The sequence below is a fragment of the Brienomyrus brachyistius genome, unplaced genomic scaffold, assembly GCF_023856365.1.
Source record: "Brienomyrus brachyistius isolate T26 unplaced genomic scaffold, BBRACH_0.4 scaffold46, whole genome shotgun sequence".
Lineage (NCBI taxonomy): Eukaryota > Metazoa > Chordata > Actinopteri > Osteoglossiformes > Mormyridae > Brienomyrus > Brienomyrus brachyistius.
The window spans coordinates 2455405-2481540 of record NW_026042321.1 but is presented as its reverse complement, the minus strand read 5'-3'; the positions used below and the strand labels follow the sequence as shown (position 1 = coordinate 2481540).

Genomic DNA, 26136 nt, shown 5'->3' with positions numbered 1-26136 from the left:
TAGCACAGTTTACCGCCTCTCAAATGAAGTGAGAATCTAAGACGACACTGAGATTATTCAGGGAACATAAAGTTGTGCAGGCTAGTAGAAATGGTCTGGGAACAGAAGTTCTTTCTATAAATTTTTTTTTCCTCATAACAGATTTTTTAAAATAGTTCCTGGAAACAATTTGCTGGCACAGTTGCTCTGTTAGGAAATATTTTTGTCCCTATACTGTACATGTTATGCCTTCACAGTTAGGCTGAACCTACAGCATAATGGTTAGATGGGAGGCTTACAGCTCGCTATTGCAGGTGTAAACATCAGCTAGCATAGCTAGTTTTTTTTACTGTGTTTCTGAGGCTAGCTTATCTCCAAACAGTTATGGTCCCCCTTGCAGATAATTTTGTATACAGGAATATTCTGTTTTATTTAAGCAAACTGTAAATCTGAAGGTGTGTTCTGGGCTTTGTGCCATCTACTCCCACACTTCCCATAAAAAAAAGGATAGAGGTTTGCTGACAGCAGGATGAAAATACAAATTGGAGCCGGTGGTGTTTCTTTGCCGTTTTTGTAAAACTTTTTAAAAGCTATTTTAAGCCTCATCCTGTGTATGTCCTGTTTTCCAATTTCCTGTGCAGGGGCCTGATTGTGCTGAATGCCAACAACAGTTACTACCTTGAGCCCATTAATGGGTTGGAATCACCCCATCACAAGATGTACAGGACTGAACATCTGAGAATCCAAGGGGGGACGTGTGGACATGAGCATCAGACGGAGCATCCTGGCCATTTCTCTGATTTCCTCCAGCCTTTGCATCGAAGGGTAAGGATCCCCCAAAGGGGGTATTTCCAGTGGGTCACGGGACACAATATACCATGAATGGCTTATAATATCATTTAGCAAAAGTGAAAATTGTGAAATAAATCTCAAATGTGTTTTATTTGATGGATATGTATTTTAGTGGATGAATAACTACTCTGCATTCCTTTTTATTTAATGAACGTATTGCTGATTGCATGGACTCGAGCTTACTGGCACAGTTTACACTCCCGCATTATTTTTTTCACGTTTTGAACATTTGTAACCTTGTTTGTAATTTCCAGCTACACTGCAGCTATAAACCTTAAAGTAACGGCAAAAAACAGTTGGTCAAAAAACTTGATCATCTGTGTCAGCCTTGACTTTTATCATCTTTGCAGATGAGAAGAAACACACAGGGTTCTACTAAATATATGGAGCTTTACATTGTGGCAGATCATACACTGGTAAGAAAAGTATTTTGCTAGCACCAAGTGCTGTAATGTATTCTGTTGTCCGTCACAGTTGTTACCAAATTCTTACGTAATACTCGGCCCCGGGGTAATCATACCAACTAGGAATCAATAGCAATTAAACTTCTAATAATGGTAAGTGAATTTGGACAACCTACTGAAGATTAACTTAAGTGTGTGGGGGACTTTATGTAGTGTGTGTTTGAATGAATGAATGAATGAATGAATGAATGAAACTTTATTGACATTATACATGTAGTACAATGAAACAGATTTCTACTCTCTGGTTATTAAAAAGTTCTAACAGACAAAAAAAAACACAAAACAACTTGTGCATGTGTGAATTGTGCTTTAATATACTTTACTAACAACAAATTATATGATTGTAATGTTTGTTTTTATCATATAATGTTTGCTATTAATGTACATTAAAGCTTTTAAGGTATGTTAGGATTTTAAGGTATATTAAAATGTGTACTATGAATGCATTTTGAATGCCTTATGAAGGTGAAATTGATGTTCTACAAATGCACTATAAAGGCACTATGAAGGTGCACATAATAAAACATTACTAATATATTTCACCGTATTTACCTTTAGTTAACCAGGGAGACCCTTTGACATCAAGATCTATTTTACAAAAGGACCCTGGCCCAAACAGTGATATGGCAACAGAAACATGAACACAGATGTATAATCAGCCATCCATGTGGCAGCAGAACAATATATAAAACCTTGCAGACACAGGTCAAGAATGGTGGAAAAATGTGATCTAAGTGACAACCATGACCTGTTTGTTGGTGCCAGACAGGGTGGTTTGAGTATTATAGGAACTGCTGATCTCCTGGATTTTTTACACGCAGTTGTCTCTAGACATTACACAGAATGGTGCGAAAAACGAAACGCATCCAATAAAGGTAGATAGGTGAAGTTATTAGTCACTGTTGACACAGTGCACAACAACAGAATGTGTCCCTTGTGTTTAACCCATGTGTGACATGGCATTGGACAGCTAATTCAGTACCCAGGGAGCAGCACCTTGCTCAGGGTACCTCACTAGTACCTTGCTAGTTGGGGATTCAAACCAGTAATCTTTTAACTGCAAGTGTGCATCCCAAATCATTAGACCAGTACTTCTGTTTGTGAACATGCATTATTGATGAGAGAGGTCAGTAGAGAATGACCAGAATAGTTCAAATACAGTCGACCCTTCTGCATCTCAGCGTTCTCCATCGCGGTTTCGATATATCACAGTTTTAGCATAAGAAATTAAATGGGAATTTTTTTGAAGTTTTGCAAAAGCTGCAGATGACACAGAAAAAGTTAATTAACTAATAAATGCATAAAATATACGTACAGTGCTGGTTTGGAGGACACCAAGTGTGTTTACAGCAAGCTCTCACGTGACGTCTCGCAGTGATCTTTATATCTCGTATTTCATATATATATTTGTGCATTTTAGTGCCCTGAAATGTACTAAAATCCAAAACAATTTGCTTCACTCATCAAGAGGACCAAGAAATTTGATGTGGTTTTTCCAGATCTTGGGGGGCCTGCACCCCTAACCCTCCTGATGTGGAAGGCTCGATTGTAATTACTCTCTACATCTCTGGCGAGCAGAAAAGCAATTTTGAAAAACAAAACACTGCACATTGAGGTGAACGGGCTACATCAGTAGAAGACATTTACTAAATTTTTATTTACTTAAGATTTTTACTTAATTTATTTAGCTAACACTCAAGGGGTCAACAGCCATGGGATTTTAACCGATAACCTTCGAATCATAGGCACAGAAGTAGGAGGAGCAATGCAAACTGTACTCCTGACACTCATGATATAGTGAAGGAATGAACTGATTGAATGATCCAATATTCTATTTATTGAGTTATAACTGGTGGAGAAATGGAATGGAATTAGACTCGAACAAATAATCGGTGAACACTGTCCTATCAACTGGAACTGGCTTTTTTGTTTTGCTGTTTTTTATGAAATCTCTCATTTGTTTTCTTGAAACAATCGAACTGTTTGTATTTATAATGGCACACAGCTTTGTGATTCTGTTGTCATATTTTTGTAATTCAGTTCAAAAGACAAAATGACCTTGGAATAACCAAACGAAGAATTATAGAAGTCGCCAATTATGTGGATAAGGTAAGACTGAAGTTTCATTTCTTTGTTTTTCTTTCACATGTGCTTTTACTGTGCTTCTCAGTTAATCAGTAGTCATTTGTTTTGCATGGAGTTTGTTGCCTTAACTTTTTTTCACACCTGTGTCTAAGTACATAAAATTATCGTGTTTAAAATGACTGTGAAGATATACTTTTATACTTAATTTGATTATGACAAATTGGTTGCCACTACCTACACTGACACAAGCGTATATGAAAGGGTAACTAACAGTTGATAAACTGCCTTTTGCTTCCATTCTGTTCTCATACTTAATTTGGAAACATCAGTGTTGTAAAACGTAGGCTGTAAGACTAACTAACAAAGGTAATAATAATTAATAAAGGTTAACGAGGTGATTTTACAGTATACTGCCTGAGATTGCTAATCAGTTTCAGTCAGTATCTGGCTGAGATATTGGTTACAAGAATTGTATTCATGTTGTATTGCATTGTGTCGTTTTAAACAAGAGACCATACTTACCATCAGGTTTGCTGTAATTCTGGAACTGGAGCTGTATAGCTGACTGCCCCCCCCAGAGGATGAATATAATAAAAATATATATGATGAAATAAAATATAATGAAATAAAAAAATAATAAAACCAGTGCACAGCTGTACATCCAGGCCTTGCACATATTTGTACAACATATCAAATTATATTTTTAGTTATCTAGTATGTATGTATCTATTTAGCTACATAAAGTAAATTATTGATAATTTCCTATAGTTTTTATTGTGCTCTGCTTGAGAGAATACAGTAGAGCTCAATGTGACTCTATACCATGTCCTAGTTCTATAGGGCCCTGAACATCCGAGTGCCCCTCATTGGGCTGGAGGTGTGGACGGAGCGGGACCAATGCATAGTCACAGAGGACCCCAAAAAGACACTCTGGTCTTTCCTGCAGTGGAGGCAAAAGCTGAAATCCCGCAAGAAACATGACAATGCCCAGCTGCTCACGTGAGTCCATTGGTTAGCAAGCAACTTCCCGTGGGCAAACTTACTTTGCTCCGTCCGCCCATGGAATTCAAGTTCCTCGGATAAAATGTCTGTTAACAGCTGGTGGTTCTTCTGGAGCAAAAGAAGAGAAAGAGGTTTAAATGAAGTAAAAAAAAAAATCTTTGATGGTACATTTAATAACACAGAGATCTTGGAGGTTTCAATGAATTGAGTTCCACTCTAATCCAGTGTACTTTATTGTGTTGTACATTTTGATACTGGGCTCACTTTGTTCTGGCTATTTCCTGCAGCGTCAGTGAAGCATTAATAATGTAAATGTTTCTGAAATGATTAGCCTGCTGGGTGTCGATTAGCATTTCATGGTGTGCCACTTCATGCTCTGGCACTCCACCGCTGTGTCATCCTGATCACTCTTAAGCCTAGTACATACTTCACTTTTCCGCTTGCGCTTGCAGCTTGTGGTCATGCTACATTTGGCTGCAGGAGTGGATGGTTTCAGTCGGTGCTGCACACAGGTGTGAGATTCCACCAGACCAAGAGAGGGTAGATGTATTGCAACAAACACAAATACAAGCAGTATAGTGAAACGGGTAAACTTTTATCTACAGTTTAAAATGTATTTTTGAAGGCTTGGGTGGTATTAAGGTAACAAGGCTTTCCACAGTATTTTGAAATCCTGACAACAAAATTTGCCCTGAACCCCTGAATGAGAAGCTCCTCATTCAGCTATTAAATTTTGATGAATAACGCAGTGGCATGTTACTTCAAAGGGCAACATTCCTTTACAGACAGTGGCAATCGACCACTTGTGAAATTGCACAAATGAAAGTTACAGCAACATCAGTTTTGGCTTCAGAGGCTCCAGTCCAGTTAGTTATTAGCCTGTTTCATGTGGTACATTCCAAAGGCAAGCAAAAGTAAGTGAAATTGCTATCAAACTATCCAGCAATATGTTTACTTGTCATCTTACGTTGCTGAAGTGCACTTCAAATTCTCAAAAAACAGAAATACGAGGGACTGCAAAAATCCCTTGATGTCGTTCTTGCCCTGTCCCAAATATCAAGGATGCATTGGTGTTATCCTCGCCAACGAGAACAGTTCCGTGATTCATTTCATCTCAAATTCATTCTTAGGAGGCAAGTTAGCAAGAATGCTCTTGGCAAGAACACAAGCAAGATCTTTGCATTCTTGGTATTGATAAAGATCTTAGGACTACAGTTAGGGCAAATTAAAGGGTTGCTGCTGACACCAGTACTCTGCTGTGTTACAGGGGTGTGATCTTCACGGGGACCACCATCGGCATGGCGCCACTGGAGGGCATGTGCTCCCTGGAGAACTCGGGGGGAATCAATGTGGTGTGTATCCTCACGCAGCCTTCACTGAAAGCAGGGGGGTGAGGGATATCTGGAATATCCTGTAAGACGCGGTGAGACATCCATGGGGAGGTGGAACAAGGGGTGTTCTAACTGTCACCTCAGATAAAGGGAGCCTTAATACTGAGCTAGAAGAGCTGTGGAGAGGAGGTGCTGGAGGTAAAGGAAAGTACCCCTTGAGGGACAAATTTTACATCTGGAGGTGGCAGTCCCTTCAGGATGGAGAGAATGCTTCCATGGCAGGCTTACCTTTCTCCTTCCCTGCCCGTCTTCCTGCTCGCATGGGTTTTAGGCCGTGCAAGTGAAGGCTGTCCCTCCTCCGGATCTGCTTGATTATTAGTCACCTGCCATGTCCTGTTAGCACTCCTTCTGACTGACTGTGAGGAAACCATGGTTACTGGTTGCGTGTGTGATGCTGATTGACCCCTGCTGGTGCGTGGTGGATTCCCAGCTGAAGTGTATAAAAATAGGGAAAGCTGACAATGATGATTCTATATTTATGAAAGGTACTATAGTTACAGTACCATAGAAATACTGATGATTTATGCTGTGGGAGTCTGGGTGACGAGTACCTTGATGCTGTCAGGATCAGAAGACGACCTTTGCTCCTCACTGTTTCAGGACCACTCAGACTTGCCCATTGGGGCGGCTGCCACCATGGCTCATGAGATCGGCCACAACTTTGGCATGAGCCACGACAACGAGGGCTGCTGCGTGGAAGCGACGGCTAAGCAGGGAGGGTGTATGATGAATGCGGCCACCGGGTACGTGTTTCGTTACTGATGCTAAGCTAATATGCTGAGCCGCTGAAGCTAAGGCAACGCAGCGTCTTCACATGGACACAGCCAAAGCATGAACGTCAAAATGGCATGAGCATCGTAATTTTAACACAGTAAATTTATCAGGAAAGAATTGCAGCTTCGTTGATTTGTTTCCTTTGTTTTGTTATCTATGTAGTGCAGGAAAGATTAGGTTCAGGTTTGTGAATATATCATACATATGTGAGTAATGCCAAACGACCACCAGAACAAAATCGAAATAATTGCTGTATTGTGAATACTACTAATAATTCCCATCCTTGTTTACGTGTAAATCTGTTCATCCCTCAGCCACCCCTTCCCACGTGTCTTCAGTCAGTGCAGCAAAAGGGACCTGGACGGCTATTTCCAGAAGGGGGGCGGCATGTGCGTCTTCAACATGCCTAACGTGGAGGAGCTCGTGGAGGGCAGGCGCTGCGGGAACGGCTTTGTGGAGTCAGGGGAAGAATGTGACTGTGGGGAGCCAGAAGTAAGACCACTGGCAAACAAAACCTTCCCTCCCCAGGAGTCTGATCAGGGATGAGCAGCTACACTGGACCAGATTTAGCAAAAATGCCATGAATACAATTGTCTTTTCACCCATCATGTCATCCATGAGACACACAGACACATATTTATGTGAAATCATGTTTAGGGCTGCAGGGTCGGCCAGCGTCCCTGGAGAAATTGGGGTGCAGGGTCTTGCTCAAGGGCCCAACAGCAGCTTCAGTCTGCTGACAACGGGGTTCAAAATGGCAGCGTTGTCATCGCAGGCACGCAGGTATCCAGTGAGCCACTGCGGATTAATCCAGTGAGCCACTGCAGCTGCTGATTGTTGTGATGTTAAGAAGAGTAAATGGGCACATACTCTGAAACTGTAATATTCCATTATAATGTGCACCTTTTGGCATAGTTCTCTGGATTTTGGGTCACTTCGGACCATAAAGCTCATTTGAGGAGAACTTAACTAATAGCTCAGAGTTGTTGAAATCTTATTCCAGCAGGGGAAGACTATATATATATATAGAGGACACTTTCTATCTAACGAAATGGGACACAGCATTTAACTTGGCAATGAGGGTGAGTGGCGACTCTGGAGGCAGCTACAGTAGCTGCTCTGTCCTCATACCCTCAAAATAAATCCTTGTCTATCCACTAGTATTTCTTGTACTTCTGTATGATGTTGTTCATGTTATGCAGTGGAGTCTCTTTTTGATGGCATGTAGTTTGTTCTTTAGATTAAAGTGTGGTTTGCCCCTTTACAAGTTCAGGATCTGGTATCTGGTTGTGTCTGGTTATGTGATAATGCATTTGTGTATGTGTTTAACAGGAATGCACCAACGCCTGCTGCAATGCTAAAAACTGCACTCTGAAAGCAGGGGTCCAGTGCGCCCATGGGGTCTGCTGTGAAAACTGCAAGGTACCAGCCTTCCCCCCCCCCCCCCCCGCCCATATATTCACACAGTATGATAGAATATCTCACCACCTGACAGCCTCCCTAGCATTATGTGTCTGGCTGCCCAGGCGGGTTAAAGCACTTTGAGAGTGGTTATGCTACTATACTACTCTGCTAACCATGTGATTTGAATTAGCAACCTTCCAATCACTGGCATCAACGCCTAACCCACAGAGCCACACATCATGTATATCACCATCATCAACACTGCACAGAAACTGGGTAACAATTTACCTGACAGGGTACAAATAATGTAGAATTAAGCTCTTATTTATCTGTTATCTAACCACAAATGAAGGATACATTCTGATCTCACGTTTGTTCATCATTAGTGAACTGTGATGCATGTTTTATCTCAAGCAGTTACTATATCTGTAATTTCTTTAGGTTTCTGTGAACTACTCAAGGAACAAGTTATGAATAACACAACTGAAGTACTTCTCTCATGTTTGTTCATCATTAATGAATCATGATGCATCTTTTATCTCAAGTAGCTACTATACTTGTTCATGATTTGTACTTCAATGTGCCCATTGAAGTAGAGTAAGTTACCCAGGAATTGTGCCACAGACCCAAAACCACAATGTGAGTTTAGAAGAGTTGCTCTGTTTACTTGGTAGACTCAATAAAATCAGCCTCCCCAAAGAAATGTACATTTATGACTAGTACGTTGTACTCTGAATTTCAAGCTAATTATTGACGTTCTCCTCCCACAGCTGAAGCTGGGGGGCACCCTGTGTCGGGCCGCAGCAGGAGCATGTGACCTGCCGGAGTACTGCACAGGGGCCTTGCCCTACTGCCCTTCCAACGTCTACCTGATGGACGGCTCCCTCTGCCAGAATGGCCGTGCCTATTGCTATAATGGCATGTGCTTGACACACGAGCAGCAGTGTCTGCAGCTGTGGGGGCCCGGTAGGCCTGCATTCTCCCTCCCCTCCCCTCCCTTTTCCTCTCACCCCATGACACATGCTGTATGTGCATCCGCCCGCATCGTTTGGAATGTTTTAACCAGAGAGAAGCACTGAGTATTTATCTCTCTGCCTGCTGAGCTTCTCAAAGGGATTTCATGGGAAACTATGTAACAAACATTTGAACTTGTTCACTGACAGTCATGCACCACATAGCAATGTTTCAGTGAATGACACACTGCATATACGACAGTGGCCTCATAAGATAATACTGTAATGGAGCTGAAAAATCCCCATCGCTTGGAATCACATGATTAGCCACACATTTGTGCTGATGGTATAAACAAATCTACTGTGCTGCCAGTCATATAAAACTATAGCACATACTATTATGTACAGTATATAATACTTCCATCCATCCATTTTCCAAACCGCTTATCCTACTGGGTCAACGGGGGGTCCGGAGCCTATCCCGGAAGCAATGCGCACGAGGCAGGGAACAACCCAGGATGGGGGGCCAGCCCATCTCAGAGTATATAATACTTGATGAGGATAATAAACAACTATGTTACTCGTTTATGTATTTACTATACTACACTTATGTTATTTTTGAGTGCACTCTTTCTACTTATAATAAAAGTTTACTGTAGCCTTGTGTTGTAATAAGCTCAGTTTAGGTAAGTACACTCTGATGTTCACTCAACAGTGAAATCGCCTAACCCTGCATTTCTCAGAGCGTATCCCCGTTGTTAAGCGATGCATAACTGAAATAATTATTAGCAATCATTAAATTAAAACAAGTTTAATTTAAAAATTAATCAAAACCCCAGAGGTGGGTCAAATTCAGAAGGAAATCGACTGAAAACCAACGAAGCTGCCACTAATCAATAAACTATAATATTTTTTTCATGTTAAGATCTTATATTCAGCTTCAGTTGCCTGGAGACTCAGATGGTTTTTTCAGTGCAAAATAATGATAAAAAACTTTATCTTTAACAAAAAATAATATCATTTTAGAAATAAGCAAGATACATCAGTACATGTGAACTTGATCTGAATGGTATCCGGATACATTATCAGATTTCAATGCTAATGTGAAATAATGAATTCACTGTAATGTATTACCTTTATACCTCATAGGGAATAAACAAAAAAAATTAGATGTTCAGTGTATGGAGCATGAAGAAAATTAATGCTCAGTTCATGCTCAAACATATTTGGGGGGCCTAGTAGCTCAAAAAGGTCAGAAGTTTCATCTTATAGATATTGTGGTTGGACAGATGAGCTCTTCTTTTGTTTCCTTAACTGCAGATATGAAGGAAATAATGACAATTTTAACGTTACTGTTACATTAGTTACCAGAGGTCAATCACAGGTGCAGCTACAAAGCCACACGTGTGTAGGTCATTTAGTAATTGGACTGGTAGCTGTGGGTCTGTGTAGTAGGCCTCCTATATAAGTCCTAGTAAAGTAAATATAATGAATATAATTGATTTAATCAACTATTGTTTAACTGATAATCATTAAAATATTACAGTTTATTATCATGAGTAATTATTTGTTAGATTTTATCATGTACAATATTCTATTATTAGAGAATAAAGAGTTTTCCTAGACTTTAAATTGGGTTAGTTGTTGGTTGCTTGCTACAAATGCTACAACCAAAGGTTATTTTCTAAAAATGCATCTACTGTTTTTTTTTTAAAAGAACTGCGTAAGAAGATCTGCACAAAATTTACAAAATTGAGCTAGTCGTGTTGCATGGAAGCTAGTATGCCTACTAGCCTGTAGTAATTATTATGACTCAATGATGCATTTTTATTTGATTCACAGGATGAGCCTGTTTTTCTTACAGGTGCCCGTCCAGCTCATGATACCTGCTTTCAGGAGGTAAATGCTGCAGGGAATGAATTTGGAAATTGCGGCAAAAATGCACTGGGGGTCTACGTGAAGTGTGAAAAGAGGTAACGTAAAAGAGTGCATGACTGCGGCTTGTCTGAACAGCCTGCGTGGATGGCTATGATGCACGATTGAATACTTAGGAAACCATTTCCACTTTGTCATAAGTACATAACTTCAATCATTTGTCCTAGACTTTAGTGTAAAGGAAGGGACTTTCATTTCTGCTTTCCTTGAACCTTTATAGGATAGAACAGTGATAATTAATTCCTGTGAGGAAATTCTCTTTTGCCCAGCAGATCCTGCTTCTATGAGACACACATACAGATGGTAGCAAGCTCGGGGGGGGGGGGGGGGGTCACAGCACAGGGTCCATCAGTGTGCAGCACCCCTAGAGCTGGGCCTACAAATGTGACTACTTTGCTGAGACCAGGGCTCAAACTGACAACCTTCTGATCACAGGCACAGAAGCTTAGGCTGCTGAGTCACTCACCGCCCTGAATCATATCTCTTTTGTTATGGTTAACTCTGACAGCGATGCCAAGTGTGGCAAGATCCAGTGTGACAGCATCGCAGAAAAGCCCAAAGGCTCCAATTCTGTGGCCATTGACACCAGCATCCACACCGATGGCACGAAGAGGATGTGCCGGGGCACCTATGTTTACACCAAGCCGGATGAGCAGGACGTTGTTGACCCAGGGCTCGTCATGACTGGGACCAAGTGCGGAGATGGGAAGGCATGTGGCGTCCTTTTTACACTCCCCAAGCCCTGTAAGAGGGTCAGACGTCAACTGACATCACCATGCTCTACCACTCCTGTGGAATGCATGTAGTTCCAAAATTCTTTTTAAGAACATAACTATACAAACGAGAGGAGGCCATTCGGCCCATCAAGCTCGCTTGGGGAGAACTAAACTAATAGCTCAGAGTCGTTAAAATCTTATCTAGCTCTGATTTAAAGGAACCCAAGGATTCAGCTTGCACTACGTTATCAGGAAGACTATTCCATACTCTGACTACGCGCTGTGTAAAGAAGTGCTTCCTTAAATCCAGTTTGAAATGTTCTCCCACTAATTTCCACCTATGGCCACGAGTTTGTGTATTTGAACTAATGCTGAAGTAACTATTTCGTTGAACAGCATCCAAACCTGTTAGAATCTTATATACCTGGATCATGTCCCCCCTCAGTCTCCTTTGCTTGCTTGCTTTTTTTTTTTAAATGACCATAAGGCAGACACAAATATTGTTTTACCTTTAAATCGTTAATTCTAATTAATACATTCTATTGCAAAGAGATAGCATTCTGTGAAATAAGATCTGCAAACATACTGTAATTCTGCATGCTGCGTAACTGTATTTTGTACACTAAGGCTGTAACAATCACAGCAAGCAGCAAATACTGTAGAGCACCATATTTCTGTAGTTTGGGTATAATTATACACAGATGAGACGAAACACTACTCCCACCTCTGTGTGAAGCAGATAATGTTGATTATCTTGTAAAAACAGTGCCGAAGTTCGGATTTTTTTGGTAGACGATAAACTAGCATCCAGTACTTGTAGTCGAGGTGTTGAATGCAGAAAAAATGGGCAGAGATAAAGATCTGAGTGACTTTAACAAGAGCTAAATTATCATATAGGAAGACGACTAGGCATCTCCGCAATGGCAAGGCTTCTGGGCTACTCATAGTCAGCCATAGTGAGTGAGAACTGAGAAAGGTCCCAGCAGGGAAAAGCCATGAACTCCCGACAGGGTATTAGACAACCAAAACTCATCAATCCCATCTGGTACAAGCCTACTGTGGAAGAAATGGCAAATAATTTTGATGAAGGTCATGTGAGTAATGTGTCAACGACACAAGGTGCATCAAGTCCTAGTGAGTATGGAGCTACAAGGCAGTCAGTGCCCATGCTGACCCCTGTCCACCATTAAAAGAGTGTATAATGGGTATGGAAGCATCAGAACTGAATTTTGCAGCAAAGGAAGAAGGTTGCCTGGTCCAGTGAATCTCATTTTCTGTTGCATCATGTGGACAGCTGGGTATGTGCTGAGCAGCTGTGGGATGTGTTAGTTCGTAGCTAAGCAACCCCATACACAGCAGAGCTCAGTGCACTGTGTCATGACACCTTACTCCCATAACTATCATTAAAATTATTGGTAACACTTTAACAGGAGGTACAGATAATATAATATCCTATTACTTATTTAATAATTTACCAAAAATCTTAGTTACATACTGATCTTATGTTTGTTCATGATTAATGAATCGCGATGCATCTTTTCTTCAAAGCAATCCCTGTATTTGCTACTTTATTGGTTAATTCTGGAAATCTTTGTGAACTGCTGAAGGAACCACCAAAGTAACAAGTAATGAATAATACAAGTGAGACTGGGTAGCCTCCATTCACATCCCACCTTGATGAGTCTTGGCACCAAGCATCCTGTCAGTAAGAACGCACCACAGCTGATCATGAGCACTCCACAAGCCTTGCTGCATTGGTGATGCTCTAACGCAGTCATCTGGCATTTGGCATCATAACAATTTGGCCCCTCAGAAAATGACTCAGGTCTTTACTCCTGCCCATTTCTTCTGCATTTGACACATCAACTATGGGTAACAAATGTTGACTTACCGTCTAATATATCCCAGATCTTTACATGCGCTATTTTTACAAGATACTCCTGTTATTTGTATCACATGAGGGTGGTCATAATATTTTTGCTCATGGGTCTATTTTAGTAGAACTGGCTACATCACTGTTGTCATGCAACAATATCCTGGTAGGATCCAGTGCATCTGTGTGTCTTCTGTCTTCAGGTGTGTATCAATCAGCGTTGTCAGAACAGATCCTTCAGTGACCTGATGAACTGCCTCACTCGGTGCCACAGACATGGGGTGAGGGCCACACTTTGCTAGAAATTTGTTCACCCTTGTAGCAATAGCAACAAAATGATGTCATGTTTCACTGGATATAGTTACTGCTGTGATGGAGCATACATGTCCAAACTGGAGCAGTAAGCAGCATCCACAAAGATCATTTGAACAGTCTAGCTTTGTCTTGAGCCACCAAATCAGCTGTGCTGCTGAATTAATAAGGAAGAAGAGAAAAGTATTTACTTATGGCCATTACAACATTCTGATATGTTGTAAAGAGGAGTATTTACTGATATTCTAAAGTCTTCCAAAGCACATTAGCCAGTGTCTTCAGCCCGCTAAGCCTAACAGGTTACACGTCTCCCTTTTCTCATCACTTCTCTAGCATCAATCCAACCATTGCAAACAAATGTTGCAATTCTGTGATAACCAGTGAAAATGCAGTAAATAACTGTCTGTATCTGTGGTGGGGGGTGCATGTTACAGGTGTGCAACAGTAACCAGAATTGTCACTGTGACCAAGGTTGGGCCCCACCCTTCTGTGACAAGCAAGGTCTAGGGGGGAGTGTGGATAGCGGGCCCGTGCAGTACCACGGTGAGTGAAAAGGCTTAGGTTCTGAAGAGCTGGCCCGTGCAGTACCACAGTGAGTCAGGCGGATTAGGTTCTGAATAGCTGGCCCGTGCAGTACCACGGTGAGTCAGGCGGATTAGGTTCTGAATAGCGGGCCCGTGCAGTACCACAGTGAGTCAGGCAGATTAAGTTCTAAATAGCGGGGCCCGTGCAGTGCCACAGTGAGTCAGGCGGATTAGGTTCTGAATAACTGGCCCGTGCAGTAGCACAGTGAGTCAGGCGGATTAGTTTCTGAATAGCGGGGCCCGTGCAGAACCACAGTGAGTCAGGCGGATTAGGTTCTGAATAGCTGGCCCGTGCAGTACCACGGTGAGTCAGGCGGATTAGGTTCTGAATAGCGGGCCCGTGCAGTACCACAGTGAGTCAGGCAGATTAAGTTCTAAATAGCGGGGCCCGTGCAGTACCACAGTGAGTCAGGCGGATTAGGTTCTGAATAGCTGGCCCGTGCAGTAGCACAGTGAGTCAGGTGGATTAGGTTCTGAATAGCGGGGCCCGTGCAGTACCACAGTGAGTCAGGCGGATTAGGTTCTGAATAGCTGGCCCGTGCAGTACCACAGTGAGTCAGACGGATTAGGTTCTGAATAGCAGGCCTTGTTCAGTACCACAATGAGTCAGGCGGATTAGGTTCTAAATAGCGGGGCCCGTGCAGTAGCACAGTGAGTCAGGTGGATTAGGTTCTGAATAGCGGGGCCGGTGCAGTACCACAGTGAATCAGACGGATTAGGTTCTGAATAACAGGCCTTGTTCAGTACCACAATGAGTCAGGCGGATTAGGTTCTAAATAGCGGGGCCCGTGCAGTACCACAGTGAGTCAGACGGATTAGGTTCTGAATAACAGGCCTTGTTCAGTACCACAATGAGTCAGGTGGATTAGGTTCTAAATAGCGGGGCCCGTGCAGTAGCACAGTGAGTCAGGTGGATTAGGTTCTGAATAGCGGGGCCCGTGCAGTACCATGGTGAGTCAGGCGGATTAGGTTCTGAATAGTGGGCTGGTGAAATACCACAGTGAGCCAGGCAGATTTAGCTCTGAATAGCAGGCCCATGCAGTACCACGGTGACACAGGTGGATTAGGTTCTAAGCAGTGGGCCAATTCGGCACCATCGTAAATCAGGCGGATTAGGTTCTAAACAGTGGGCACATTCGGTACCGTTTTGAGTCAGCCGGATTAGGTTTTAAGCAGTAGGCCCATTCGGCACCATCGTAAATTAGGCAGAGTAGGTTCTAAACAGTGGGCACTTTTGACACCATTGTAAATCAAGCAGTTTAGATTAAGTGCCTGTGGGGGTGATGCCATGACTGCAGTGTCTTATAAAAGGCAGCCAAACATCCTAACTTCCTACATCAACTGGCACCTGGGCTCCATAGGTATGTCTTGTCAGTATCATTTTGTGTTCTTTTGCATTCACATGTTCAATGTGAAGGCTCTACAAAATCTCTATAAAGTGTGTTTTGTTCTGACTTGGTGTCTTCAGGCGAACAGGGCCTAGTGGTGGGCCTTTTCTTGACCTTCCTGGTTCTGGTGCCTGGTGTCCTGGTCCTGTTCTGGTGCTGGAAGGTGAAGGCCCTTACCTTCCACATGTGGTTGTCTCAAAGGTTGATCAGGTATCAGTGCCATGCCATGAGCTCCTCAATACACATAGTGTAATTGTGTTGCACAATGAGTGTACCTTGCAATGCCCAACTGGATAAAACCATTACAAGATGGGTGCATAACTGGGCTTCCTTTATTAGATATACGCTATTTTGATTATGTTGACTTTGTTAATTTCATACCGAAGAGTGTTTCCCCCAGACAGGGAATGCATTTTGTTCCCCAGACAGGGAATACATATGGTTTTGGGACCAGTCCACCATCATCGTCATTTTCTAATTATTGTGATAACTCAAAAGTATCAAGCATCTTTTTGAAACTTTGCAGAAACATTGTCTGGATGATGAACCGGAACTGTTCAAATTTTGAGAAAGTTTGCCCGAAAATTGAAGCAACACTTCTTAGTAGCAGCAAAAGGGTGAAAACAGATGACATTTAACCCTGTGAATGTGATAAATGAAAAAGTGTTTGATGGATCTTATTACTGCCTCTGAAAAACATAATATGGATGATCTACAGCTGGTTACATTTTCAGACAAATTGTCCCAAAAATGAATTGTGTGGCATCAAAGGAAGAAATATACAGTAGAGGCTGTAGTCTTGTGAACCCTGTAACTCATTTTACCAATGATATTCATACTTTACAGACACATTGTGTAGGGAAAGTGGTCAAATTCTGAGACAAAATGCACCTAAATTAAAGCAGTGCTGCATAATGATAGCATAGAAAAGGATAGCCTACGACACTTGATCTTGTTACTGCAATGACTCAAAATGTGTTTAATTGATCATTTTAACTTTTGCCAACACAGCTGAAGGGTGAAGATCTAGAACTGAAGCAGTGCGACATAATAATATCTAAGAGAAGGACAGCCTCAGACATTTAATCTTGTCGGTGTGAAAACTCAATCAGTATTTCTTAAATTGGTTACAATCTTTGCAGACACATTATATGGGTGAAGGCCTAGAAATGATTGTAATTTTAGATAAAACTGAAGCAGCACTGCATAGCGATATCAAACAAAAGGACAGTTTCAGATAAAAATATTTGACAGATCTTTTTCAATCTGTGCAGGGGCATTGTATGGGTGACAGACTGAAACTGCTCAAATTTACAGATAAATTGCACCAAAAATGAAGCTATGTCACATTGTAATAGCAGAGGGAAGGGCAGCTTCAGAAATTTGATCTTGCCAGTATTATAGAAATTATTTATCAGACCTTTGTATGGTGAAGATCTGGATAAATTTTGAGACAAGCCACACCAAAATGGAAGCAACACCACTCAGTGGAAGCAAAGGGAAGGGCGACTACAGAAGGTGCTTGACCTTGTAAACAGAATTACTGTGTTTGATTGATTGATTGATAACACTTTATTGATCCCCAAGGGGAAATTCAGCTTGATTCAACATGCATATGTTCCACAATCATATATCAATGTCATACTAAAAAGCATAATAAAAATCTATGCAGTACAGTCAGATGTACAAATTGATGTTGCCATTGTGTCCTTCACCCAGTGACAGACAATACACAATAATAACTATATTTCACTGTCCTGTGTCCTTCTGGCTGCTTGTACTCAAACCCTGCTAAAGTCTGTTCACTCAGGACCACCTTGGGCATCTCGTTCGGGATTTAAAACCTTTAGTCTAATTTAGGAAATATTAGGATGTTTTAGCACACCTATCATCTTACTGGCTTGATTTTGTGCCTTCTGGTTTTTTCTCTTCAGAAATGACATTTCTGACCGGTCGGTTAATAATGGACATCAGAACCTCTCACTGCAACTTGGAATACCTGGATCATCAAGCATCGATCATAAAACCAGCAAATCCAGGGTAAGTTGCACTTTCAGAGATTATGAGCAGTATTTAATTAATCCATACTGTGATACACACTGTGCTGTATTCATCTACTATACTGAAACCCTTTTAACTCTCAAAATAGCTTTTAGTGGGTAATAACACCTTGAGGTTCATGCTTCTTTTTTACAAAAGCATGACTTGGACTGGTTGAGAGAAAAGCTCTGGTGGATGTGTTGCTCTGCTGAATGTCTCTGCAGGAGTCTCACACCACAAAGGAGAACCTGCCCTTGAGGCCTGTAACAGAACCCAGCCTCATCCAGCCCAGCAGAAGAGCTGACCAGCATTGGTCACCCGATGAAGGCCAAGGGACCCCCTCTTCAGTGGGAAAGTTGTCCTCCATTCAGTCGCAGTCACCAGCGCCTGCACACAGTCTCACCCCACCCAAAAAGGTCCTACCACTGAGCTCAGGAACAGGCCTTACGGTTAGCTTGCATCCAGTTCATTTCCATGTGATTGCATATCTGCGTCCTCTTCGTGTGTTTAAGAGCCATTTCCTTTCCTAAAAGTTGTGTCCCATAAAAGGAACTTTCAGGCCCTGTTGTGTTAGATTGCTCAAACATTTAGCTGAGATGTGCGAATGTTTTCTAGGAGATTCTTTATCAGTGTCCCTCATTAGAATAGCAGGCTTCAGGCCAAATCCAGCCCTCCACCTGTTTTAATCTGGCCTGCCTGTCATTTGGAACAATTCTGAAATTAAAGCAAAAATCACCACTAAGTGGCCATTCTAATCCTAAACCAGGCAAAAATCACAAAAAATGAATCTCTGTAAAAATTGAAAAATTCACAGTAAATGTTGTGCTTTCAAATTAATTGGACAAACAAATATTTTTTCACCCCTGTTGGATATAAGGCAGTGTGCCTTATATGTCAGGAAAGTATTGCTGTCATCAAGGACAATATTGGAATTCATTTCTCAAGTAAACATGCTAATTAGGCTTGCAACCTATCTGTGCAGGAGGGGGAAGAACGAGCTTCTACATTAGCTGCTAATTCATAAACACATCAGAATATTTTTGTTCATCAATCAGCGGCTCAGGAAAATGTAGCCAAAGCTAGCTACATTTTGTTGCATTTAAATCGGCAACATAGCAGGCTTTTCTCAAAAGGAGAATTTTTGAAACACTGTACGGTATAGCGGCGAGTGTGGTTTGCCTGGACAGCAAATCATATTTTGAAAATATCCGCCATTCACGGCAAAAGGTAAGTTCGGACCGCAAGCGGCAACAGCTTCAAAGCAACCAGAAGTCAATCATTCTCCATGGGAAGGTGCACTTGGGCGGCGAGAACATCAAATTGAAGTTGAAGCCGGGTGAACTTTACAGTAATGAGCTGTGACGTGGTTTGGTGGCAACCAAATGGGATGTAGAGATACTCGTCTAAAGAGAGTTCCACAGAACACAAGCATGTAAACTTTTGTTCCAACCAAAAAGGTCCCAAGCACAATGGAGGAGAAATTGTATGGAATGCTGTCAGGGTATAAACCATAAGACAGAATATGTCTTGACAGGGTATTTTTTACCCTCTACTAATAGTGACGAGTTGGCATAAACCAAGGCATCTAAAATTATTGTTATTCGAGGTAGTGATACTAATTTTGGCACCATAGCATGCAAAACAATGTAAATCAACGTTTCATTAACGTCACTTATTTAGAGCAGTATTGTTTCCCGTAACATAATTACATATGCTTTGACAAATGATACCATATCGGCAGCTGGCACAAAGATAAGCCTTTGCAACCCCTTTAAAAAGTTTTCAAGGCCCATCTTTCTGAACAACCTTGTTTCCGCCTACTCTGGCTACGTCAGAGAGTGTCCCCAACGTTTGCTGGCGTTGCGGACAGGGCGGCCACAGCGATCATTAATTGATAAGGATCTGAGTGCACAGTTGGATGGCAAGCTTAAGGACTTTAAATATGTATTTTTAAATATGGACATTAAAGATACAGCACAGCTTTTCTTATTTATTTTAGGAACAAGAAATAAATTATGAGAGAAAAAAACTGACCGTGGAATCCAGGTCGCCTAGAGGAGGATGGGGTCCCCTTCCGAGTCTAGGTTCCTCTCAAGGTTTCTTCCTGCTAGAGGGAGTTTTTCCTTGCCACCGTCAGCTCAGGCTTGCTTGGTGGGATTCTGGCCGGTTAAATGTAAAGTGCTTTGTGACAGTGATTGTTGTTAAAAGTGCTATATAAATAAAATTGAATTGAATTGAATTGAATTGAAAGGTATAACAGGACAGGAACATTTCACTGCTGTTTCTGCCTGCCTTACGTTAGTTTAGCCATCACAAAGTGCTAAAACAAGCATGGGATTTAAGGGAGCACCTTTCTGGGCACCTTAGGCAAGACGCAGGATTTCCCAGAACTGCGTGACGAGAGATGGCTGTATGACTTTACTTTCACAGTTGACATTTTGAGCCATTTGAGTGACTTAAATTTGAAACTTCATAGATGCATTTATGCATGAATTATACAGCTACGTAAACACATTTCAGGCAAAACTGATGTTGTGTAACAAGCAAGTTGGCAACAGGTGATTCACTTGCCCAAACTGGCATCAGTTGACATGCCTTCACAGAATTATATGATATACAGTGGAATACTCATGGACCTGCATGCCGGGATCACTCATTTACCCAAGATCGAGGAATCACTGGAGCTTGTGTCACACCCTTTCTTGTATGATCATAAAAAGGCACCACCAAACATGCAGCATGAGCTAATCGATCTCCAGTGTGACTCTAATCTCTAAGAAAAGTGCCACTCAGCCAGTTCTACGCCTCACTAAGTGATATAAAATTTTTATTGATAAGACAGCTTGCTCAGAGTAGTTTGGTGCTGTTTTCCTTCACTTCTGAGTGCGACCAAACATTTTCAGTCATGAACTTTAATAAATACAAATACAGATCTCGGTTAAACAATGACCACTTGTGTGCCATTTTGCACACTGCATCCTTAGAAATGGTATCACGATTTAAGAAACTTGAAAAGCAACATGACCAGCTCCTCTGCTCAATGAGTGAACTGACATGTTTTGCGCATTTTGATAGATGGAAAATTACCTTATATATTCAGAACTAAGAAAAAATGCATTGGTTTGGATGTATAAAAACAACTTGAAAATTATGTTTTTTCACTATTTTTGTTGATATTAAATGTTGTTGATACCCCTAGAATGCTTGATGTTTCATATGAATTTCACATTCATTCACTCTGTTAGTAAAATTCTGTACCACCTGGGCTCTGCTCTTAGTTTGATATTTTCCTTCCGCTTACCCCTGACAGCCTGGGGGTTCCCAGCCGAGACGGCCACCTCAGCGACCCCCGCCCCCGAGAATCTCCCCCACCTGCCACCAGGTCGTACCTTCTAAAGCTGTCAGCAACATGCGATTGGTGGCTGGGCGCAAAGTACCTGATGCCTGCCCATGTGAGTGACGTCACAGCTCAGATCTCTATGGTTCAGTGCTGGGTTTTCCTCTGCTGCACACAGTTGCATATCAAGTTCAGTAGGAGAAGATATCCTGTTTCCAAGTCCTGTACCCCATAGACTCCAGGCTCAGTCTGCAACCCTGCCCTAGATAAGTGTTTAAAATAGCAGCAATAAACACAAACAAAATGTTATAACCACTGTTATGATTATATATCTATACTCATGCATGTCTTTGAATCTGCAGTTTTTCCTCTTTTTTATATATATTGAAATATTCAGGAGTGTTACTAGAGATTTATGAAAAGGGCGGCTAAGTCTATTAGGGGGGTCTACTGTAATGAAAATGCATGGGAATGCACCATTTAAACTAGGGATGAGTCAGCATTGCTTAATATCTGAATATTCTAGAATTATATTAGTAAAAAATAAAAATAATTAAATAATAAGCTATTATAAGTATTATTAGCAGTATAATTAGTTGTGATTTACACATGGTTGAGCCTAATGGTTGAGTCGGCCCTGCTTTGTGTCTGCTAGCACAGCTTTGAGCAACAAGTATAAGAGAAACTGATGCTGCTGCTGTTAATTTTTTTTATCTACATTTAAGCTGTCATGGTTGTTGCTAATGTTTTTGAAATTCATGTGGAAGAACTTCACATGAAAAGGAGACATAAGTGATAAACTAAGCAGTGTACATTTATTGGGGGGGGGGGGTGCTAAAGAATATTTTGGGAGGTTAAAGACGCCCCTGGAATTACTAATTCAGAAGAACTTCCCCTGAAAGGCATGTATCAGTTCTATGAACAGTTATCGTATTAACAGTAAATGCTGAATAGCACCAGTTGTGTTGGATCCCTTGTCTATTGTGGTGATGTCACAACTGGAGTTTGAGCCCAGTGTAATGTTGTATCCTAAAGGCATCTGTGTCATGTGTACATGTCGAGGCACATTATCCCTTTCTAGTTTCTAAGTTTCATTCTCTGGAGGAAAGATCTGCAATAACAGCTCTCTCCTGATTTTTCTTGTCTTTTTTCAGAGCTGTCCTGGTGGAGGGTATCCAGCACAGCTCAAACCATTTTAGACATTGAAAGGAGGACCATCAAGACACGCCTGTTGTTCTGCATCTACAACTTGCACTGGGGTGCAGAGAGGGACAGGGATTGGCTGAACATGCAGGGGCATTCAGTTGGTCGCGAGCAGGGAAAGCACCACTTCCTTTTGGTGACGTCATCTTAGGCTGACCCTATAGGAAAATACTACTGTATTACTGTGATAATAACTTAAAGGGGTCATGGGGTCACTGTTAACCAAATATGGGAAAACAATATATGTTCACCTTTTTTACTGCAGTTGGTTTCTCTTATTTTAAATAATACTTCATATGACAGCAACGTGTATTAAAAAGTCAAACTTTGGACAGTTGCATGTTTTCTCATTCATTATTTGTACTAGAAAATAAGTCAATGCACGAACATTGGCCATCTCTTTGCGTTCATTATTTCTTAAATACAAATAAATCTTAAATAAATTGTTGTACAGCAACAGTTCAGCACAAATTTGTTTTCCCTAGTCATTTTGGTTTTGTGAGGATACCATACAATTTCACAAATGTCTACAAAGGAGTGTTACACTTATTTAATATACTTTTTTAAAATATGTTATATAATGCAAACCCTAAAGTTAAATTAAAAATAAAATTACAATTTTTCCCAATTGCTTAAATACACGTCCCAGAATACTACACAATTTACCAAAACTGTGCAATTCACCCTGTATCCTTCACAAATTAGAAAATTCCAAAAATAAGCAGATCATAAGTTTCATATTGTGCACCGAGTCAGTACAGGCTGCAACATGGTGCAATCCACCAGCCCAGCTGGACCCAGTACATCTCCCTGGAGATCTCTCATCCAGTCTGCCATTAGCGTTCTTACTGATCACATTCACTATTATCGCAGTGTCTGAATTAATTATTGTCATTGCTCCATCATCCCTTTTCTTATTGCTCTATTGTCTTTTGAGAAATGGGCTAAAACATGAGAGAGAGGCTACAGTACCATACACAGTGGACATAAAAGGTGTACACACCCCTGTTAAAATGCCAGGTTGTTGCGATTTAACAAAAATGAGACCGTGATAAATCATTCAGAAAGTTCTCCCACTTTTTATATCCACTATAGTTTCACGCCATTTCAGAAAATGGAGCCACAAATGAGAGGGAAAGAAAAGTGCAGACTTTATAGGGTCCAAATAGAGGAATACAAAACAAAAAATGTGAAATGCCAGCATGGGGCTGCCACTGTTAATGTGGTCAGCTCAACAAACAAATTTCTATCCCTGCCTGTTTCCTCCCTGTCATGGCCTAACAAGCCACACCTCCTACTTGTTTACCCCTCTTGTCTTGCCTCTTGTGTGGATATTGCTCCCAGCTGCCTCTCATTAGTCCCCTCATTAGTTCTCTATATTCGTGCCTCCCAGACCTCTATTCCTGAGTCTGGTCATTGACATTGAACCTTCCTGGTGTTTTTCTGCTTCCTGGTTGCTAGTCCTCTTGTTTGTGTTCCCCCATAGTCCTGTTTTTTTTAGTCTCTGTTCATCTAGCTTAATAAACTCCCTTTTATTTTGCCACAACACTGCCCTTGAGTCCTTTGTTTCTCAATTCATGACAGAATGACTGGACTCTGCTCTCAATCCTCTATTGTCCATCTCTTACCCTATCCTCAGCTCTTGGCTTTTTCACCCTCCAGAGCTGATACAGAGACCTGCTTAAAGACTTGAGTATTCTGAGGTTTCCTGAGCTGATGGATAGACTCATACTGGTAGAGTATTGGCTCCCCATCAAATGGGGGGATCTATCTCCCTGCTCACCTCTAGGTGTCCTGGTGGCTCCTGCCCTGCTCACCTCCCGATGGGACTCATCGGGAAGATGCCCTTTGGGAAGACTTGGAGTGGGACTCTCTGGGTCTTGCCCTGGGTCCTGCTCTGTGAGTCCCTGCCTCAATTCAAGGCTTGGGTCAATCTGGTCCCAGGTCTTGGGTTAGCCACGGGTATTGGCTGGGGCCCAAGTGAGGGGTCGGCCCTTATTGCCACCCAGCTCTCCAGGATCCGGGAGACTCCTTGGACACTCTTGATTCCCTCTGGTCCCTGTCCTGAAAACTGAGCCTGCCCTAGCCTGTGTCCTCTGTAGCCAACCCTGATGTTTCCATCCCTGTCATTGTTGTCCCTCCAAATGTCTATGTTGTTCTGGGGTGTGTGTGTGTGTTCCTGCTACTATCTCTTTGGTCCTTGGCTCTGCCTTTGTCTGCTCCATGCCCCTAGTCATGCCATGTGTCTTGTCCTGTGTCCACGATCCTGTCCGTTTTGTGTCCTCTGGCCTTGTACAGTATGTCTGCCCTAGTGCCAGCCCTGGTGTGTGTTGTTTCCCAACTCTGTTGTTGTACGGTCTGGTGTCTTGGTCCCCGAGTACCCTGTCCATACCCCCATGCCTGGAGTGTGCATCTCGGGGAGGAGGGCGGGGTTACTGTCACATCCTTGCCTATATCCTCCCTGTCATGGCCTAAAAAGCCACACCTACTTGTTTATTATTCTTGTCCCGCCTATCATGTGAAAATCAATCCCGTTAGTCCTGCACATGTGTCTCCCAGTTCTGTGTTCCCGAGTCTGATCATTGACATCAAACCTTCTGCTGGCTTGTGCCCTTCCTGGTTCTCAGGCTTCCTGTTTGTGTTCCCTCACAGTCATTTTTATTTCCAGTCTGTGCATCTAGTTCAATGCTACAATGCCTGCCCTTGAGTTCCTCAAATCATGACACCATGATGATGCCGTGTGTAACATGCTTACACAGTGGTGTTTTTATACCTATTACATGTGGGTGCATATGTGTTGGGAACTAAATTTACTTAGATTTTTCAGTATGTACACTTCTAACTTAAAAGTCATTTGGAAAAAATGTAATAAACCCTGAATGTTAATTGTATAGTATTACAGTATATCAGATAAAAATGTTCCTGTATTTAACATGCATTTCACCAAGCACTAAGACTAACTGTAGATGCAACGTAGATGCACATCTAAACCCTTGATGTTGCTTTATTTCTGTTCCCGGCAAAACATTTGTTCAACTGCTCTGGAACATTTGTAAACGTAATTTTTCTTCAGGTTAAGTTTTTCTTTATAAATCCCAAAATCTTCATATAAATGTGTATGAAAATGTTAGCTTCTATTTAGTTCACAGTCTTTATAAATGAGCCCCCTGTTTCTGGCATATTGTGTTTTAAGTAAAAAGAAAAAAAAAAAAAACAAATCCAGACGTTACTGCTAACTAAAACATGTAAGCTGTTGTGGCTAAATCTCAGATTTAGATGAAACAGCTGTGCTATAACTTTGAATCACAAATGTACTTGCATTCCAATGCAATTAGACTATAACAATTTATACAAGGAGCGTACTGCTTGTCTGGGCTGTTTGTGTCAGTGGGAAACTACATTCAACATGCACATTTACAGATCATTTACAGACTGGCAGGGGCAGGATTTGATGGCGATGATGTTATAAAAAATGAATTCAGGTTTTATACCTAAAAAAGAAACACAAAATTCCATTTGAGAACAGGCATTATTACAATTAACAAAAAATGGAAAATGAGAAAGGAGGGAATGTCCCATCTGAAATGGTTTATTTCCTTGAAATACATTTTTATCTGTAACTTTGGAATGTATTTTGTGATTAACAATTCACTGTACAGGTAGTCCCCTGGTAATGAACATGATCCGTTCTCTAAATCTGTCTAAGTTGAATTTGTCGTTAAGTAGGAACAATAATAATACAGTACATAATACTAATAACTATACAGTAATAACAAAAGGACATACGGTACTGTACCTCGAGCAGATGAACCTCTGAAGCCACTCAATGTTTCATGAATATCAC

At 41.5% G+C, this 26136-nt stretch overlaps 1 protein-coding gene across 8 annotated transcripts in view; it reads left to right on the top strand.

Annotated features, from left to right (window-relative positions):
- Positions 1–22622, top strand: part of LOC125723230 (disintegrin and metalloproteinase domain-containing protein 33-like) — a 64979-nt gene extending 42357 nt beyond the window's left edge. Inside the window, exons 6-23 of one of the 8 annotated variants that reach the window (XM_048999640.1) lie at positions 621–804; positions 1182–1247; positions 3336–3404; positions 4213–4379; positions 5650–5734; positions 6374–6516; positions 6862–7039; positions 7880–7969; positions 8722–8917; positions 10769–10877; positions 11348–11549; positions 13632–13709; positions 14175–14283; positions 15793–15922; positions 17647–17752; positions 17977–18201; positions 21063–21204; positions 22244–22622. In XM_048999640.1, coding sequence (XP_048855597.1) covers positions 621–804; positions 1182–1247; positions 3336–3404; positions 4213–4379; positions 5650–5734; positions 6374–6516; positions 6862–7039; positions 7880–7969; positions 8722–8917; positions 10769–10877; positions 11348–11549; positions 13632–13709; positions 14175–14283; positions 15793–15922; positions 17647–17752; positions 17977–18201; positions 21063–21204; positions 22244–22245 — 2281 coding nt within the window. In that variant the 3' untranslated portion in view covers positions 22246–22622. Of the gene's footprint in view, positions 1–620; positions 805–1181; positions 1248–3335; positions 3405–4212; positions 4380–5649; positions 5735–6373; positions 6517–6861; positions 7040–7879; positions 7970–8721; positions 8918–10768; positions 10878–11347; positions 11550–13631; positions 13710–14174; positions 15923–17646; positions 17753–17976; positions 18202–21062; positions 21205–22243 lie in introns of those variants that run through there. The other 7 variants (XR_007386822.1, XR_007386820.1, XR_007386817.1 and 4 more) reach the window with 7 other exon arrangements.
- The last annotated feature ends 3514 nt before the right edge of the window (positions 22623–26136 follow it).